Source organism: Phalangium opilio, unplaced genomic scaffold (genome assembly GCF_054372755.1).
Source record: "Phalangium opilio isolate 3A_F unplaced genomic scaffold, DU_Popi_V2 ptg000031l_1, whole genome shotgun sequence".
NCBI lineage: Eukaryota > Metazoa > Arthropoda > Arachnida > Opiliones > Phalangiidae > Phalangium > Phalangium opilio.
The window spans coordinates 5,294,754-5,315,373 of NW_028324158.1; the positions used below are offsets into that span (position 1 = coordinate 5,294,754).

A 20,620-nucleotide genomic window follows, 5' to 3' on the forward strand; every position below is an offset into this window, starting at 1 on the left:
TACAGACCCTCCGCTAGTAGCGCTGAATAGGAATAATACCAATTAACAACAAAATACGACTATCAGTCTTGAGTGCAGTTATTGGTTGACGAAACTGTGAATTCACTATTTGGTCCCTGAGCCAAAATAATAATATATATTTTTTTAATTGATAGGGTATATATTGTAACTACGAAAACAAAAAACAAAATTGCGGTGCAATTGCTCTTTTTGCTTTTGCGATATGGAAATTCAATCATCAGAGAAAGTTCCTCATTCAAAAACAAAATGCATATTTTTATGCAAACCCTTTCTAGAATTAATCAAGGAAATTGAATAAAAAATGCAAACATAAATAAAATAATAGAGAATAATCAACGTTATAAATAAACAATATGACTCAAGGAAGTGTATTTCTTTTGAAAATTCGGTTCTCTAACTAAGCCTAACACTAACTTTCTCTTTCATGTCCGTATATCCTACGCAAGAGTATAGGAATATTGGTAAAGCCTAGCTTTTTAAACCCTAGTCCTCTGAACAAACGTTTTTTTTCTTTCCTATTATCTTCCGCTTCAAGAATTCGTTTATGGAAGAAGGGATACTCAGTATATTTTTGCAAGATCAGATTTTACCAAGGCCCGAAGCCCAATCCTAGAAAACTTGGGTTCCCTTACACCAACTCCTGCTTTACTTGGAACAATGCGTGGAAACTTATCTTTGACCCTTGGAGGTTTTTTCTGTAGAGACGTCTTCAGAACGGTGGTGAAGCATCACCCAGAGTACCTAACTTATAGAAGAGGTCACCCCAACTGTTTTTACGCATTCTTCAACCTTTTGAAATGCCCGGTTCGTGGACATTTAGAGTTCAAATGCAGTTTCTAGCTGGATCGAGGAATGGTATAATGTTGTATCTTCACAGCAATAAAATAGCCAAAAAGGAATCTACTGGCAAATAGATCGGTCAAGCGTGTTCAGCCTTCGTCTGTATTCCTTGGTGTGCTAACTTTTTATGTATCTGCTCTTAGTTCAATGATAAATGACTACTGCTAGAAGCCCGAAAGATGTAGCAAGGCTAAACCCCAACTTAAAGCAAAAGAATATCAATATAAAAACAAAAAGTACACTTCGTTGAAACTTGCTCGCGCTGTGTAATATGAGAAGCCCTGCTTTATCCCAGAATAGTGTCGACCCCCTTTGCGTATGATTACCTTCCCGACCGTGGCACAGGGAACAAGCCGTGAATTGGATCAAAAAGTAGCTCTAGAACCAAAAATTAACGTTTGGATCGCTAGCATCATGTACTACTTTCTATAAACCTATGACGTCAAGCAGCTCTTCCCTAATTGGTTAAACCATGTAGGCTGTTGAGCGGAGTGAAGTTTTCTTCTCAGTTTACATTTAGTCTACAGCCAAAGCCAGGGAATTGTCAATGAAGTGTTTCTTTTTGTTTTTATATCGATATACTTTTGCTTTAAGCAAGATAGGCAGCAAACTATCGATTGCTCTTCTAATTAAAGTAGTGAAACATTCAAGAATTATGTCCATATTTAAGTATTAATATTCCGTTCCATGCTTATTTTATTTTAAAATATAATAATAAGTAAATACTGCTACTTCGTGGATTAATATAGTTTATTAGAAACTAAATGTTTTAAAAATTGAGAATTCTAATCATTTTGGGAGCTTTTGAACCGTGGTCCTTCCACAGTCGCAACAACTTGTAATATTATTTTTACAAGTTTTACTTAATTTTTAAAATATTACCTTTTAATAAACTATATTAAACAATGAATTAGCAGAACATATTATTATAAATATTTCATGTATCCGTATGATTTTGAAAATTAAAATAGTTTCAGGTTTCATAGGTAATATAAAAGATGATTCCCTGAATTACTGCTATTTCAGTTATAATCTATGTTTTATAGTTGTTTTGAATACTTTAAAATAGAAAACGTTTCTATCGGTAGTTGTGGACGATCTTTAGATTCGACAATTTAAATCCAAAACTTTACAAAATATTTTACTTCCTCGGAAATCAAACATTTTGGAATGGTTCTTTCTTCTTTTATAAACGTATGTACTTGAAGGACATGAATCGCCATATATACTTGAAATAATTGCATTTCTTGTTTCGACATTTCTAATTTAGGTTACCTTAGATAACAAAGTATTTTCTATATAAACTACTTTGCACCCTTTTTGTGTGTTTCTTTTGAGAAACTTCCAAGAAACCGTTCTTTAAGATAGCAATTTCGATTAAATTAATCGATAGTTTTAAACGATGATCGTTTTTCTTTCAAACTCATTCTGCCTAAAAACACTTGTCTTTCTTTCTCTTTTGTGGTTCAGTTCTTTCCAAGAAGAGACTGAAATTAATTCCAAGCAAAATTGAATTGTCTGCCAGCGCCAGACAATTTTGTATTAGCCTCTTTTAAAAGATCAAGGTGGAAATATCAGAAACGGTGAAACCTTTGTGTCCCTCTATGTCCATTGACGCACAAGTAAAATCTCGCTGCTTTCGAACCAGCCTTTGTTAAGATTATGATTTTACCTCTAAATAACAGGTACTCGTTTTGAAAGCGATTTTCGAGGGATAATAATTAAAAACTAAACGGCTTAAAAACTCCTAGAAGAAGACGATTAAACGCTTCTAAGCCTTTAATGAAGTCCGAACTTAGGCGTAAATTAATTTGATCGAAAATGAATTTCATAAATTTTTGCTGCAAATTCAGATTAAAGTAAATCTTACTTTCCCATCAGCCGCTTCGTTAATTTCGTTTCGGTCAGTTCGACACGTTTCTTTCCCTGTTCAGACGTGAAAGCCACGACTTGAAACGAGTCACGTATTTGATTTTTGAACCAATACTAAAATAGCCGAATGCAACATGACAAATACTACCAAGAACTCGAAAACCTTTCATATCGTCTATTAAAGCATAGTTCACTGGATCATGGTCAGTAAGGCATGATCGAGTGAGCTATGTCTAAAGAAAGGACGCCATCTAGACACTTCCCGACGAAACTAAAAATTTTCAAACTAAACCCTCGAATATTTTACGTAGACTTTGACTCGTCACACGAGTGAACAGAGTCCCAATAAGCGAGCAAAGTGACTTCACCCATGTGAACGTAAGATTTTAGTGTAATATGAATGGTCCTTTAGGTGAAGTAAAATGGTTATTTTTAATTTTCAATATAAACCTAAAGAAATTTCAAAATCGGTTAGACCTATTTAAGTTTGTGAAAAATGTCTTACACAGTTTATTTATATAAAGAGATTATTGAAGGATCACGTAAGGCCTATGTCATCCTGATATTATCCTAGTTTATGATGAGGCGTTGGCAGTTGTCTGCCTTTGATAGCACGAATCCTTTTTCTAAGAAGTAACGGTGGTGCCATATCTCTCTAGTGCGGTTGACAAGGTCCAAATATCCATAGAAATAGAGTTTGTCCATTTCTTATCAAATAAGAAGTTTTTCGACACGTCTTTTTGAGGAAAGTATTTTTATTCCATGAATTTTTTGATATGGCTTAGAGCCGGAGGGAGGGGCTTTCACGATAGTTGGACTTTGGGTATACCTGTATTGTCGAACAGTTCACCAAATCTCAACGGAATTTTCGTTTCGCGAATGACGTTTTGAGCTATTTTTGAGCCGGGGTGCTCCGTCTTTTGAATAGGAATATAAAAATAAGATCAATACAATTGGCACGCCAAGGCTTAAAGATGGGGGCATCAGCCTCATAGTTTCTTTTGTGTTGAGCTTCGAGGAAAAATGGAATTCTCACTAAATCTTATATATATTTTCTTTTTCATATAAGAGTTATAACAGTGATAGGTAAGAAATTCTAGGAAATTTAAGTAAAAGGAATCCACACTCAATACACATAAATGTTTCATAATATTATGGGGATTCCCGGTTATGTGTGTATTATTAAAGAAACCTAACTTTTAAAAATTAAATAAATATCATATGATGTTGAATATAAGAGAATTCTTATCGAGTGAGAGAGAATAACTACTTTTAAATTATAAAAAGATCCACAAACACTTATTGCATTACTGATGGTAATAAAATAAAATGGTTGTAGTTAAGTGATTTTAAGGCGAAAATGTGCAATGTGAGTTTGCACCAAGGGCCACCCTAAACTGGTCTTGATTGAAGTGTTTTAAGGATGAGCCCTTAAATTTAAAAGAACTGTAAGACAATACTAATTTAGTTAATTGGTCATCCATGAAACACTTCAATCAAGACTGGTTTAGGGTGGCCCTTAGGGCAAAATGTCATACAATATTTTCAACTCGAAGTCACCCAAGGAACCCACTGCACTTTGGTTCTACCACCATTTTCGGAACACCCTGTATTTTTAACGTTGCTGGTTTCTAAAGGTATACAGACGAAATACTTTTACTAAACGTGAGAAAATATAACGAAGTTCGAAAATGTTCAAAAATTCGAATTATGTTCTTTTTTTGCTTGAAGATGGTTCCAGCAGATTGAGCCAATACAATAATTAAAAACGAAAGAGCAAATCAGTGACAGTAATTGAAATGGAAAACATTGAAAAATTGACTATTTAGATTCAAAAACAATACGCCTATAATCAATCTTGTCCTTCGTCTATTCGGATAACGTTCGCAAGTATGGTAAAACGGATGTGTACAACGTCTATCCGTGAATTAGAGCCTCCAGCAGTTATTATTGCATTATGAACGACGTGCAACGGTTAGGATAGATGAACAAAAAAGAAGAAAAAAAGGCAGCAAGATTGACGGGAAGCAGAAATGATAATTGGAATTTCGGTTCTCGACCAGAAAGATCGGTTTTGACACTCGTTTGACGGATGAGCGAAAGCCATTCCCACCGTTATAGAGCCAAACTTTCCGCTTGCATGATCGGAACGCCACCAACGACTGTATGAGGTGCCTTTCTTTCCAAAAGTGAACATTCTTCATTGCACCCAAAACCCTATGGTCCATTTCCAACCAGAGTTTTCACCATGCTAAAGGATCACTTATATTCGGAGGCAAAATTTTCTTTCAGGTGTATAAAATTTATCGAACTAAAACCAATTTTTAATCATCAATGCCCCGTGGAAGGAGAAAAAATAGGTTTTATCCATTTAATCCTTCAAAGAAACAATGGTTGTACGAAAACTTTATAGACGAAAAAAGACAATCATAGTAACTCAGAAGACACAATGTCATACAACGGTGAAGACCTCAGGTCACGCAAAGTAAGATACTAAATACTTTCAAATGTGAATGGGCACAATTTGTCAAACTGTCCACATAACAAAACTACTTCTCAAAACTAATTCTATAAAGTCAAGGTGATTTTGACTTTGGCCATTTCTCTGTTAATATATCGTGCATTTGAACTCCTGTAAACAGTACATTCGTTAAATTTACCAAGGCAGTAGCCATATGAAATTATTTTGTCAACCTGCTAAATTAATCAGACTGCTTCCAGACTACTATTTGCGTATTCGCAAGAACATTAAACTATTTTCTTTTTTTTTTTTCAGGAATTTCCCCACACTTCAATTTAGTGTCGTCTACTACTAATCTTACACTACGACAATAGGTCTAGTTAACTAGCATCAGAAGTCGGAAAATGAACTTGGGTTGTCCAGACCTATCTTATCCTTAGAAGCTATTTTTTCGCGCTCTTCGACTGCTAAGACCTTTTCGAAGAAGGGATGCAGTCATCCGACATTGAGTCCGGGCCGAAGGCACGATTTCCGTATCGATCGTGATTCTAAGACCCCTATTGCAACCGATAAGTACCCCAAGCTTCTCAACTCCTGATTAAACCCCACAATGAAGAAGCTAGCGTCTTAGCAAAGGCACTTTTCCTCTTTATAAAGTACAGACCTACTAGTCTTCTAAGAACAACAATATATCGTGCCGCATATAAGAACAACACAACCGAAATATGAAGGAAAGGAAAGATATCTTTAGGAAATTAACTCTCTTTTGCCAGCTAGACTTCTTTCTGTTTCACGGGCGTTTCCTAGCTTATAATGGGAAGAGATATCATTCGTTTCCTGTTTTCGTAGACTTATTGGGGTCAGTTTTTATTACTTTTTGTCTTATAGATACAAATAAAGGTTTATTTCAAATTTTCTAGTCTATTATTGGACCAAAAATGTGGGTGCAATAATACCAATATAGTTTCCCTGTTGACTTACGTGGTGTACAATTCGGTTCAGCTCTAAAAGAAAAGTACACTATTTACTTCGAATCTTTAAATTTGCATATTGTGCCCTGCCTACATTTCACGTGAGATTTGTAGCATGCTGTTTCACATTGCAGCGCTGTATTTGCAAGACATTCTTAACATTGTTTTGGCTTATTGGAGTCATAATCGTAAACACAAAACATAACTAATTTGTTTTAAAATTCAGTAATCTATACGAAGTGAGATAGAAAATATTCTTAACATTGCAAATTACATCGCAGCTAAGCATCCATAAATATTGCAAAATGGTGGCAGATTGGTAGCTACCAATGAAAAACGGTAAAGTGTCATTTTTAAACCGTCTTATTAAAGGTTACGTCGGACAAGTCAGAAAAGTTAATCTACTCTGTTCATTTTATGAGCCTTGACATCCCTTGATGGGTCGCTTTAAAAAAATATCTACGAAGAAAAAGAATCGGAGCTCCTTTTTGATGGAGGCCTACATCCGTTGAACCATTTTGCTAAAGCCCGGCACGTTCTCCGAAAGGGAGAAGGGCTTTTCTAGCTTGTGCCTTGGTATTTAACCCATCCCGAACAAACAACTCATACGTGCCATGTCTATCTCCCTATAGATGTCGCGCAAGTAAGCGAAGGGTCTAACACTTGTCAAAATGCCTACCCTTAGACTAAGAAATTGGTAATTATATGGTTAAGCAGCAAAGAAATAAAATTTTGCAATCAAAACACAGTGAGGTCTAGTAAATCCAGATCAATTCTTTCTCCTCCTGAGCGTCTGTGTCTAAACAGCGCTGTGAATTTTACAAAGACCTTGGTATACTGGAATTCTAATGATTGCACCGTGGTTTTTTGTGTAAACAAAGCGCCTAGTTTTACTATCCCCTTTTCCTAAAAGTATTTAAATTTTACTGCGAATCGAAATCGAAACACAAATTTGCGAGGGGGTAGACACTTGAGAACTCAGGTGTACAATATGTCTTGAACTCAATGCACTGTCAAAGCTGAACTCTGAGTTCCGAAGGCTTTGAACTCAATGCACTGTCAAAGCTGAACTCTGAGTTCCGAAGGCTTTGAACTCAATGCACTGTCAAAGCTGAACTCTTTTGAACTCAGGTGTACAAAGAGATCCAAAGTGTCTACCCCCTCGCAAATTTGAACATTTTAGGTAAATCTGTTTGTTCTTACTCAGCTGGGTTATTGCACAGGATTATTTAACATATGATACATATATAATTATATACATATTCACCTTCCCCTCTTAGGCGTACTGCAATGTGCTGATAGGGCATGTCGGTCACTAACAAAGTCGCTTCATTAGCTCATGCCAGCGCTTATAGAAAATCTCTCACAAAACTCGTATAGCTTTTTCGACAAGTATTAGCTAGCTGAAATTTAGTGTTTTCCAGTGTCGATAGACCATTTCTGTAATGCCATAGGAAAAGCGTTCAGCATTAGTCTATTTAGTTCGCGGCAGTGTGAGTCGACTAGCCTCCCGCGTGTAGCGACTACGAGCTCCATCTGGCGTTGCCTCTTGGCACGAGGGAACTAGCCTAATATGGCGGTCCCTCCCCTGTGCGCTGGTTTCTCTGCAAGTATCTGATGGAATGGTCTATATGCGTTAATAGTCGCGACCACTCAGAACCACTCTTCAGCAACGCCTCAATATCAACTAAACAGTTTGCTGAAAATATATTAACTTTATTTCTTCATGCCCATAGAGCTAACGCGATGTGAGATTGCAGTTTAGTCGAAAATCAGAATATAATCTTATTAACAATGCTTTATTCTTATCCTTTTAAAACGGTTTTTCGGCATTCTTTATTTCAATTTCTCTAATACCGATGCTCGTTGCACGTCAAGGCAAATATCCAACTCTCTGTTATAATAATTCTGTCTGAAAATAGATTCGGAAAGCAACTTTTCGGCTCATCAAAGGGGATGAACAGATAAGGGAAGTAACGAAAGTTATAGCTGTACTGCGGGCGAATCTACGGTTTCTCAAGGAAGATAAGCGCGAGTTGCAAGTTTTATAAGAAGCATCGCATTGATGTGCTACGCGTAAAAACCCACGCAAACTGCGTGACTTATACCATCAGAAAGCAAAGACGTCGGGGAATCAAAGTGAGGATGTACATGAATTAGGTTATTTTGCTTAATCTATAGGAGACCCATGAGGTTTTGATAAGGTCATAGCATGATTCGCATTACATTACATTATACGTCTATTGCAAATTACATATCATTTCAACATTTTTAAGAAAATGAAAATGATTTGGAATATTTGATTTTGACCGCAAATTAATTTTTAGCTTTCACAAGAATCATTATGTAGGTGAGGAAATTATTTTATTAAAGAACACAGAATTTTGACGAACGCTTCATTTCCGTTGTATATTGAGAACTATCATAAGTTTATAAGATAAGTTCCAAAAGTCTGACACTACCTATACTTCGTAATGCTAGAGACTCACAGCTCGAGCTAGTTCGAGAACGACGCGAAAATTTAATACACTCGGTTTACAGTCCATCTTCCTATTTAGTCTGTACTAAGCCTTTGACAGCGCCTCACCCGGTGTCGCTTTACGAGAGTCTATGACGTTTCATCTACTTCACTTCTTAACAAACCCTCACAAACCTGTGACAAACTTATGAACTTATACTACTATACCTTCACTACGAGGATGTGCATTACCATGCAACGGCATGTTTCAGTAGTCTAGAAATGCCTGTAGGTAGTGATTCTCAGATTCTGACTGTTCATAAATAATAAACGAAATGCATTTTCAAAAGCCTATTCCTCAATACCTATACAGTATACTCTTGCTTATTTACTCCTCACGAGATAAAATTATAAATTTATAATTGTATTTTTCTTTCATAACATATTTGCCAATGCTAATATATTAGCAAATGCGCATACACAAAGTCTCAGTCAATATATCATCCAACGTGAGCGAGGAAATATCCAATTTCTTGATAATAATTATTTGTGATTTCCCCCCAGAATTCTAAATTAGAAATGTTAAACAAACTAAACGTGCGGAGGAAACATCTGTTTACAAAGCCCCCGCCCACTCTCGGAATTTTAAATCGTAAATTCTTCCTATTTAACTATACTAAAAGCAATCAAAACCCTTTAGGAGAGAAACTCCGTCCACAATGTTTACGAATTAATATCGATTAAGAATTTTACGTCCCTCTGGGCCATGGCTTCGCAGCGAGGGCCGCAATTCCAAACTTCCTCGTTAGTTAAAATTCTAAGGCAGAGGCAGCGCGCAGGGAACACTCAACTAAAGGATTTCAACCGTAAATGGGATGATAGCCATTCAAATCCTTGAAACTAAGTCGCAAATTTTTTTCCATGACAATTTCTCTGCAATCACTTGTCATTTTCACCACGCGCATTTTCTTTGTCATGGCCATAATTCGTCTGCTATGTTTAACAATATACCCTTCATAGGGGGCGCAGTATCATCTGCTTGATAGAGGGAACCTCCGGAATGTGAATCCAAAGACGTTACGAGAGGGCTTCAACATTGCCAGTCCATCAAATTCTTCAAAATTTAAGAGACATTACCGCCGTGAAAACCTTTCCATTAGGGTACTCATAAGCGGTGTACTCTTATTATGATACGCAAGACGTGATAAAAAACTCTAGGATTACTTTCCGTAAAAGTTTTTTACCAATGTTTTTAAGGGGTCATGACCTTTTAAGAACAACGGTAGAAAACATGGTCGTCATTTTCCCTGTTTTCTTCTTCAAAACGTAAAAACAAAAGTAGCGTAAGGGGTGGAAAAGTACCGCGTTATTTGGGTAAAAATCATGGATGTAGCCAGAGAAAAACACCAAGATGAAAAGAGACACCCTAGAGAGTCAGGTCACCTCTCTTAAGTCGTTCGTGGCTTGGTGGCGCCACCAAAAAAATAAAAATCTCTCTTGTATTTTTGGCGCCCGATTTCAGTTAGGGCAAGAGAAGTTCCACCAAAGACCTAATGATGGACACTTAAAGATGATTTTTCGCTTATGATATGTGTTTCTTAGAAACTTGTGTTTAAGAGAATTAAAATATCAAATAGGCAAAGGCTTTTTCAACTAAATCTCTCAATTCCTTTAGTTAAGAGCTCCATGGAAAAGTGGAAGGGTTTGGGTCTAGGCGAAATTCGAGGATAAATTTGACTTCTAAAACTCCTTAATACAAGCACTTAATTGTTCTATCTCGAATTTCTAAAATCTACGAGTATATCAGGCTCCCAGCTAATTTACAAGCGTATTCTTTATTGATTTATGAATCTGATAGGTTGCACGCCTGATTTACTATCGGCTTAATCAGTCCTAACCGAAAAAAATCCTTTTAAAGATTTTAGATCTTTCAGTTTTGAATAATTACAAGGACTACGATTTAACCGAAGTTACAACTCTATGCCATAAATATATAAAATCATAAATGTAACGTTAAAAGGTAAAGATGAGTTAATAACCATATTTTAGCCGAAATTTCGACAATTTTTAACTGATTAAATATTATAAATAATTCAGAAAAACTGTTTTTATATAGTTTTCTAAATTACTGATTTCGAATATTTATGCTTTATATTTCAAGTATCGTCACGATACCATTACCATGTTTTTCAAGAATAAAATCCCCAGCTATTTCAAGTGTTTTAAATTAGTAGATTGCAAATGCACATGTATATTTGAAATTGCATCCCCTTTGTACACCACTTCATTTGGAACTGATATAATAATCTAAGGCTTCTGAATGAGGGCTTCATCGTAAATTGGCCAAGTCTTAATGTTAATTTCAGTAAAGATGGGGAAAGGGAAATCAAGTGATTGTTATTTGATTCTACTGCTATTATGATATCGTGCGAATAGGAAAAAAATCCAATATTCAAGAAAAGATGTAATTTTTGTGATGTTACTCAAAGTCATCTGAAAATTAAACGACATGAAGTCAAAAACAGCATCAACTAAATCTTAAGTCTAAATTTCAAATAGTTTGTTTGAGGTTTGACTCTATTTATAAAAACGCAATATTATCTATTTTTACTAAGAGCACATGTATTATTATTACAGTAGAATCTGAAGTAAAAGCAGTTTGATTTTCCCTTTTATTCTCCATTTATTAAAAGTTAATTAAATATTAAAAATAAATAAATATCCTTTTCTGCATTATAAATGGGCATAAATTCTTAAATACATTTTCATTAAAAATTCTTATCTTTTATAAAGTACTTCTTTTAAAAAAAAATCCTTTAATTTATAATCCATTTAATCTTTAAATTAAATCCCTCTAAGTTCTTCCAAACACTAAAAATGCAAAACTGAATCCTTTAGAGAAAAGCCAAATAAAATATTTTCACAAAGGAGCTCGGTCTCAAAGGAAATAAGTTCAAAATATAGAAATCCAAAAATCATATTTTCAAATAATAGAGCTTCTGAATGAAGATTAGCCTGATTTATAAGATAATTTTTCGTGGTATTCTACCTCTCTCCCTACTTTCCCCGATGCCTTTGCGAGCCTAATCTTTGCCACTACCCAAATAAAACAACCAGAACGTGATATTTTGCAATCCACAAATTCTTGGGGCCCATGCAGGCTATTTTAACGATTCGCTAGCGAAAGTGGGTCAAAAACGCAGTCTCAGATGGCAACTATAAGCTCCTCTCCTCGTGGTATGCAATGGTCAATGAACGCAGACTCCGTTACCTTTTAATAGTTGAGTAGATAGGGTTGGCAAAAATGCGGCTTTTTTCAAAAAAAAAACCAGTAGGTAATAACTGGTTTAAACCAATGGTTAAAACCGCCAGTAATAAAGTATAAATAAAGGGGGAATAAAGCCCTAATAAGATGTAACCTTTACCGGTTTTTTAGCAGACGACATGTAGTAAATTGGCGCGAAAACGTGTTAGCTTCGTTTTGGCTAGAAAAATTTCTTATATGGTTTTAGTTATGTTTTATGGACAGTCTCAATGAGTCTCTTAATTATTATAAATTATCATAAAAGAAACACCGAAATGTTTCTCAATATAGCCGGCGAAAGTCACGTGATGTACGCAAATAACGTCTTTGAAGTTTAATTTAGCTTTCATGTTTCCTCGGGAATGTATATTAATTTTCAAAAAACTACCCTTCCAAACTTCAGCGAAAAATTATTTAAAATTGATTGAAAATCCAGGTTTTACATAAACATGTTGATCGTTAAATATACTAAAATCATAATTACTTCTTTAGAGGGTAAACTACGGTGGTAAAATTATCTCTTTAAATGATATCAAAAGTATATAGATATAAAAACAAAAAGTGCACTTCAGTAACAATTCCCTACCTTAACGTCATGTAGAATGAGAAGCAAACAACCCTCCGCTCAACCCCCTACGGGAACTAACCAATCAGGGAAGAGCTTCTTGAACTCATAGGTTTCTAGAAAGTAGTACATGATACTGGTGATCCAAACGTTAATTTTTGGTACTACTTTATGAACCTATTCACGGATCGTTCCCTATGCCACGGTCGGGAAAGTAATCATACGCAGAGAGGGTCGACACTATTCGGGGATAAAGGAGGGCTTCTCATATTACACGACGCTAGCAAGTTTCAACGTAGTGTACCATTGGTTTTTATATCTGTATACTTTTGATTATATTGAAATGACCTGCAAGTATAACTTACTTGCAGGTCATTTCAATTATGTTATTTCATATAAAGCAAAATGAAATATGAATCTACAGTTTTATTTATAGACGCGAAAGGAAACTTCCTTTATTATTTTATAATATAATTGAAAATAACACCTGAAATGGGAAAATTTCTCGGATGGCTTATTTTCGTATAAACTAAGAAAAGTCTGGTGGTCTAAGTCGAATATAAATTGCCTTGTTGTTTTTCATTAGAATTGTTAGCCATGCGAATTCGAATCCATTTGAAATACAATTTTGGAATTTGGGCTTGTCCCCGGAGTGTAATGCATTATAAATTTTAATATTTTTATACCCTAGCGTACCCAACGAACCCTACCGTATTTTTGACCTAAATTCAAAATAAACTTTTACTAACTGCATTTTGTTATTTCAACTGTGTGGACTTCGCCTATACAGGGTGTTTTTGATAATTCTGCCTTAAATTAAAAGGTGTGTTGTTAGGGATAAACTGAGGAGAAAGTTTCATCCAAGAACATGGATGGGTCTACAACATTTATTTACGGAGATATGGGCACCCAAACAAGGGCATATTCACACATGTGTTGTAAGACATATCGGTCTTCAATCTATGAACATTATTGAACCTTTGTCTAGCAAAAATGTGCTATACTAATGGGTATAACTATACGAACGCTGGTTAAGTAAAGCTAATTACTTCACATGTGTTTAGTAATTAGGGGCCAATAATATTTGGGAGACCAATTTTCCGTAACTGAATGTTGTAGGCCTCCAATTCTTCGAAAATTTTCACTAATTTCACGCAAAAACACTCATTATCTTATAGTAGACTTATCAGAAACACCCTGTATGGAAGGATAGTAACTGAAATTATGTGCAGGGCTACCTAAAATAAGAAAGGAGTGTGGTAGAAAGAGTGCGAAAAGTTTTATTTTTGCTCAGTTTGTTCGGCATGATATTAAAATGAATTATGAATAATAGTATAAAGAAGACCTGGAACGTTTTCTTCAAGGTACTGTTTTCACAACAGTTTGTTTTTCATAAACCCCCAATATTAAATTAGTTCAAAACAGTCTCGTTTAAATTGTTGTTTTGAAGTCAAAATCTTAAAGAGGTTTTATTTCTAAAAATCTGGTTATTGCCAATAAACGGTTTTTACAAAACATCAACGCTCTGAGATTGTTGTAATTCATACTAAGACTCAAATTGAAACAAATGCAGCTATAGAAAACTCCTCACCCATTACTCAGCATTAATTTTAGTTCAGTTGGTAAGACGGTCAATTACTAGTTCATACTAAACTGCTTGCCTTTCTCTATTGGTCTGGCAACACTTGGGGAACAGAAAAAAACCCTTGATCAACTGGTCGATCGATTTGCAAAAATCTAACTTATCACCACAAAGTTCTCTAGCATTTTATAAATGTATTACTGGGCACATAGCTTGTGACTCAGTGTTTAAAGAGTACATGTCTTCATAGCTTTTAAAAGCTTCCATGCTATCGAAACTAAGTCGAAAGCCACAACAATCCGTCTCGGTATTATGGATCCATCAGCAATGGCTTTTGTCAGGCTGGGTACCGTGGCAATAAGAACGATCATAACTTTATAAGCTATGTTCTATAAGTATGACACTTCGTAAAGCTAGAGACTTACTGAGAGCTAGTTCGAGAACGACACACTCGGTTTTGCAGTCAATCTTCCTATTTAATATTTACCAAGCCTTTGACAGCGCCTTACCAGGCGTCACTTTACGAGAATCCATGACGTTTCATCTACGTCACTTCATGACAAGCTCCAGTTTGTAACCAGTGACAAACTTATAGAAAAGATCTTATGAACTTATGGAACGATACATACAAAGGGCTACTGAGTGGGCTCTCCGCTATGCTGAGAAACTGGGATACATCAGTGTTGCTCCCGAAAGAGGTCACTAATAAATTACCCAGCCAGCTAGGTCGACACAAGCGATGATAAACAAAGTCTTTAGGGTTTTTAGAGAAGGTTGTGATGTAAATCATTTTAGGCAAAGCTTTTATTTAACTTCGCTTAACAGTAAGTATCTATTTTAAGAATAACACGATTGAATAACAAACAGTAAGATAGCATTTTCTTAGATGAGCTATATAGGCCTATTTGGAGAACAGTGCTATCAAAATAGCTTTCATAGAAAAGCATTTCTTTTTTTATAAAAAGTATTATAAAATGGGAGCTCTACATATTATATCCTACGAGCGCAAGTTTAATATTGACAAAGAAAATATATCGGTTATTTCGCGTTTTCGAGTTCACTATTTTGCTTTGGGCAGTTTAAAAATGGTGTCGCGATGTGAACGTTTTCAAAAGATATGAATTTTCGTAGGTTTTATATTGTAGCCGAATTATTTCAAGTTAAAACTTTGTTATTTTGCTCAATCTGTTGAAATATTAATCCCATTATCAAAATGAACTCTTTCTTAACAACCACTTTCTAATGTTTACGGAATTTGAAAACAATGAGCGTTGAACAAATACGTAAAAAAAAACTCAAACCAAAGTCAAAGATGTTTGAAGCATTTCTTAAGTTGAATAAAGAAAGGTCAGAACTCTACAACTTGTGTTCAGCTTGTACATTACGTAACCACGCTTTCTACTAACTCTGACGATATTATCTGTATACAGATAGTGGGCAAGCGCGGGCTCTGAAAGCAACGAGGGTTAAAGGAACGAGATGGTCGGAAGTCCAGCCGAATCGCATCCATTTACTGGCCCTGGCAGATAAGATAAGCAACATTTATCTCTCTAACATACACTATTGTCTCTCCATGCGTTGCTGGCTTCTCTCCCCTATCCGTCGTTTATCTAAAGAAAGCCACGTCACTCCTACATAACGAGCAAAACGAGACTGTGGCCAAACGCGAGACGACTAGCTATTCTTTTTTTCACCCAAGTCTTTACGCGCTATAGGGACGTCCCAAATTGTTATTGTTTTCTTTTCGGGTTTTCGCTCCACTCTATTAACTCTGATTTAAAACCATTATATCGGGTTTTAACTCTTGACTGAATTGCTTAAACTATGGAACTATACCATCGAATAAATGCATGTACAACGTGTCTCTTAATAACCATTAACAACTATTTTATCGAACCAGTAACTAAACTCATTTGCTGCTAAGCAACTGTAATCGTTCCACTAATGTTTCAACTCCTGACTGAATTGCTTGAACTACGGAACTAACCATCAAATAAATGCATGTACAACGTTTCTCTTAATAACCAGTAACAACTATTTTATCGAACCAGTAACTAAACTTTTTGCTGCTAAGCAACTGTAACTGTTCCACTAACGTTTCAACTCCTGACTGAATTTCTTAAACTATGAAACTAACCATCAAATAAATGCATGAACAACGTTTCTCTCTATAACCATTAACCGCAATTTTATCGGACCCGCAATTAAACTCATTTGTTGCTTACTTTAAGACATTATTATTATTATTATAATTTTCGTTGTGTTAAGGTGAATGGTTTAAAAGCGCAGTTTAAGATGAAAAGTGTACTTACTCTTCTCACAGGTGACCTGAGCATATGTTGAAGCTCGGGATGATTACCGGACGTTAGGACGGTTTCATTCACAGAATGACTCTCTGCGTGGGCAGCCGCTGCAGCTGCCGCGCACCTTCGCCGGTGCTCTTCCGCCAGCTTGGCAACCTGCTGATGCCTCTTTTTTCGCATTTCTATTCTTTTGCCCAAGAAGCCGACGGTGGCGTACTCCAGCAAGGAGGCGAAGACCATGACGAAGCAGGTGCCCAAGTATACGTCGATACTTTTGACGTAAGAGATCTTGGGTAACTGGGCGTTGGTGCTGGACATGAGAGTCGTCATGGTCAGCACGGTGGTCACTCCCAGCGCCACTCTGGCCGGAGTGGCGTTTCGATGGAGCCAGAAAGACACCCACGAGATTATAACGATAAGGCCAGCGGGAATGTAGATTTGGATTAAGTAGTAACCCATGCTTCTGACGAACTGGATCTCGCAAACCAGACGTGAATAATTACCTAGAAGGACGCGGATTAAAGAAGCGTTATAGTTAATGCTCGTGGTACCACCGTGATTCTTCGAGATACGGTGGGAGGAACTTATATCTATTCCTTTATTTATGTCATCATGGCCAAAGCATCATGAGCTTACCAGAGAACGCAAAGTTTTATTCTCTAAACAGGGACATAATCTGAGCTAATTCCCTCTAACTGGACTACACTCGGTTTTACAGTCTACCTTCCTATTTGGTCTGTACTAAGCCTTTGACAGCGCCTCACCAGGCGTCAATTTACAAGAATATATGACGTTTCAACTACATCACTGCATGCCAATCTCTCAGTAACCGGTGGCAAACTTATGGAACGTATCTTAAGAAATCAAATCATTATTAATACTAGTAAAAACTACATCTTATGGTTAATTGATACTTCAAGGATCGATTTCTCAACCTTATCTCAATGACATATTTACTAAGCCTAAATGAAATCGGGTAAATGTTTTCTCGTAAAAATAAAGTTTTTCTTTAAAACATCGCCGTTTAGAAATATTAAGCCCAAATAAATCGGACATCAATTTCTACCAAATAAATTCAATTAAAAATTTTAATTGAAGTAAAACTAATTATTCAAAAACAGCGAGTAAAACCCGCCGTGTCTTGTATTGAAAAATAAGAGAGATTAATTGTCAGACCTTCGCAAAAGCTAAGAAAAGAGAAAAATGGAAAAAAAAATGTGGGCAATCTATTGTCTTTGTGGTTCAATGACAGAACTATGAAAGCTAGAATGAAGGGGTATCACTGGCTTAGCGGGAAAACCCTCCCAACAATCCAAACTTAATCCCTATATAACCTGACTTCAGAATGAGTCCTTGAGGAACGAGTTACGGGCTTTGACTTTGGAGTCAACTGATAAGGGTTCTAAATATACAGAGAGAAAAGTGAAAATAATGATCTCTACCTTTATGATCATCCTTTTTCACCAAGAATAAAAAAGTGAGGAGAAAAGCAAGTTCGGATAAAAAAAATCGTCTGTTTTTCAGAGTCTATATAACGTCATTAAAACTTCTTAAAAGAGCCGCTTTAAAGGCCGGTCTTTTTCTCTCTTTGATATACGTACGATGGTTTTATGTTTGATTTTAATAAAAAAATTAATTAGATTTAACCAAGGGAACTAAATTGAATTAGGAATAATCTGAATAGACTTTGAAAAATGATTTAAAATGCTGCTCTAATATTTTTAGTTATGTTGAGTCAGGTTTATTTTTAATATTCTTTTTCTTTCAAGATCAAGAAATGAATTGAAAAGTATTAAAATGTTTTCTAGTTGTTAAGCTTTAAAGTAATAAATTATTTCTATATACAGGGTGATTTTGAAACTACCAGATATTAAGGTAAATGTTCTCTGGGCGATTTCGAGCCGAAAATGTAATTTCTATGATATTTTGAGGTCAGGATGGCACTAAAACACTCCTGTCATAACACTAAAACGGTGGCTCGGACGGAAAATGTCACAAAAGTTACATTTTCTACTCGAAATCACCTAAATAACATCCCCTCTTAGTTTCTGATAAATAGAAACATCCTTTATTGTATATTAAAAGTAATAGAAGTTCCACACTCTATTGGTGAAGCGAGTTGTAATTTCACTGAAAAATATCATTTTCACAGAGTAATGAATGAATTTAAAGAGATATCAAGACTTCAGTAGGATATCTGTAGGAATGTCAGGGTAACTAAACCAAATACCAATCAAAATGAGATATTGTAGTGTGTAGATAAGTAATCAATTGCTTGGAATGAAGCCACGTGGAGCAGGGATAGATTTAATTTTAGAAGTAGGAATGGAGAACTTTTAGTATTTACTTCAGTATAGAGACCCTGCCTCCAACACGTAACGAAAAGTTTAAATTGTCTTATTGGCTCACTTATAAACTACGTTTTGATGACGTTGCTGACGGGAACAGCGAAAAATACAAAATACGTAATTCCTTTTACCTCTGTCACTATGACCCGCCTCTTCTTTCATACCCCTCCGTTCCGTGGAAAAGGGTCCGGGACTTACTCTGTTTTCTATTCCTACTTCTAAAATTAAATCTATCCCTGCATGGAGTTACACAATGAAATTAAAAAAAATAAATTTGCCCGTGAACCACTTATGTATTCAATGCAATGTGAGAAGGCTTGGAACTCTGAAATACAACTACTGAAAAGAAACTCACCTGTGGTAAGGAAGATTTCTTTGGACTGCTGCCTATGGCCAAGCACCTTAAATTGAGGAAGTTCCACGTCCGACGACATTGCGACTGATTGTAGGCCCTTTCCCCACTTGTATCTGATATCCTTCATCGTGTAACCAACTGCCAAAAATTCAAATAATGAAAGACAAAAATTAGTGAGTATTTCAACAAACCAAGGTATATTCTGGAAACAAAAAACAAGAGTTTATTGCCTTTTACTTTCCTCAACGGAAAATATAATGGATTCAAATTAAGGCAAGACTCGTTCCTTATTTTCTTAGAAAACTAGACAACTGAGGGAATCTGATTTCATTCTAATAATAACAAGGAAGTAAAATAGAAACGCGACCGGAGGCATTTGAATCAGATCTATTACAAGAAGAAGAATTTTTGCTTCTAAAGGGATGTCGACATTTTCCAAAACATTTTCAGGTTAGGCTTAGCATTTATGACGCTAATCAATTTCTTGAAGACAACTCTTTGCAAATGGTGATCTAAGTAACGTTTGATGATAAAAACAGTGTTTCCATAGCATATTTTTTTTCAGTATCCATGATTACATCCAACAATTCAAGTTCAAACTCCGAAGTGATCAGTGTAGGCCTAAGCTGTTCACCAATCGACTATTATGGACGTTTCTAACCAAACCAAAGTTAGAAAGTGTGTTATTAATTATTTGTTTTCATTACAAGGAAGTACTAATTAGAGGTGCAATTGAAATATTAAAATATTATTACTATATTTTGTAATCAAATAGGTATAACGTTATGATTTAAATAAATCATTTTAATAAGTTAAGGAATGTATATTACGCAAGACCTTTCTTAAATTGAGCAAATGCATCTATGAAAGCTGTATGAATTTTGAGAGTATTTAGGCTTAAGATATTAAAATAATATCCTTGTATAGTTTACCATCCCTTGAAAAAGAAAACCAGAAACGCGGAAAAACGGGGGGCACGTTCCACGGGGATGAAGACTCTTCCGCTCTGATGTCATTTTCTTTTTCATTAGTGTACAAAAGAGCCTGGCTGAACGAGAGGAAGCAAGCAGGAAGGAAGGAAGGTTGGGGGTTTACGTCACTATATACGCTACAAAAATCGAAACCCGCAATCCCGTACCTGCATGGCCCTGCCTATACTACCGTCATCCATGCTGGTACTTCGTAGAAGTGTAGGGTTTCTTCTGTTTTTCTAATGTTCTCCCGCTTTACGGATTCCCACTAAGGATTTTTTGCGGGATTTTCTCTATTCTTTTTCTCCTTAGATATTTCTTTGTCTCTTAGAGGGCTTTTCTGCAAAAGGGTAGTAAAAGGACGCTAGGGTTACCAAAACACTGCGGACGCTGCCATCCTCCTTGAATTTAGTCCCTTATCCCACGAATATCGAACACCTATTATGTTATCTCAAAAACGTGGAAAGAGTTAGTTCTTATCTAGCCTTAAAAAACTGTGATGTTTTCTTATCGTTTTCAGTTATGAAGAAAGCATAATTCTGGGTTTAGAATGTTTAAAAAAATTAATA

General features: G+C 35.7%; 1 protein-coding gene across 1 annotated transcript in view; it reads right to left on the reverse strand.

The window, feature by feature from the left end:
- The window catches only part of LOC149690174 (gamma-aminobutyric acid receptor subunit beta-like), a 209,052-nt gene that overhangs the window by 17,739 nt on the left and 170,693 nt on the right, over positions 1-20,620 (reverse strand). Inside the window, exons 6-7 of the mRNA XM_089869697.1 lie at positions 19,081-19,218; positions 16,387-16,880 (exon numbers count right to left, since the gene is read on the reverse strand). Of these exons, the coding sequence (XP_089725823.1) occupies positions 16,387-16,880; positions 19,081-19,218 (632 nt within the window). The remainder of the gene's footprint in view (positions 1-16,386; positions 16,881-19,080; positions 19,219-20,620) is intronic.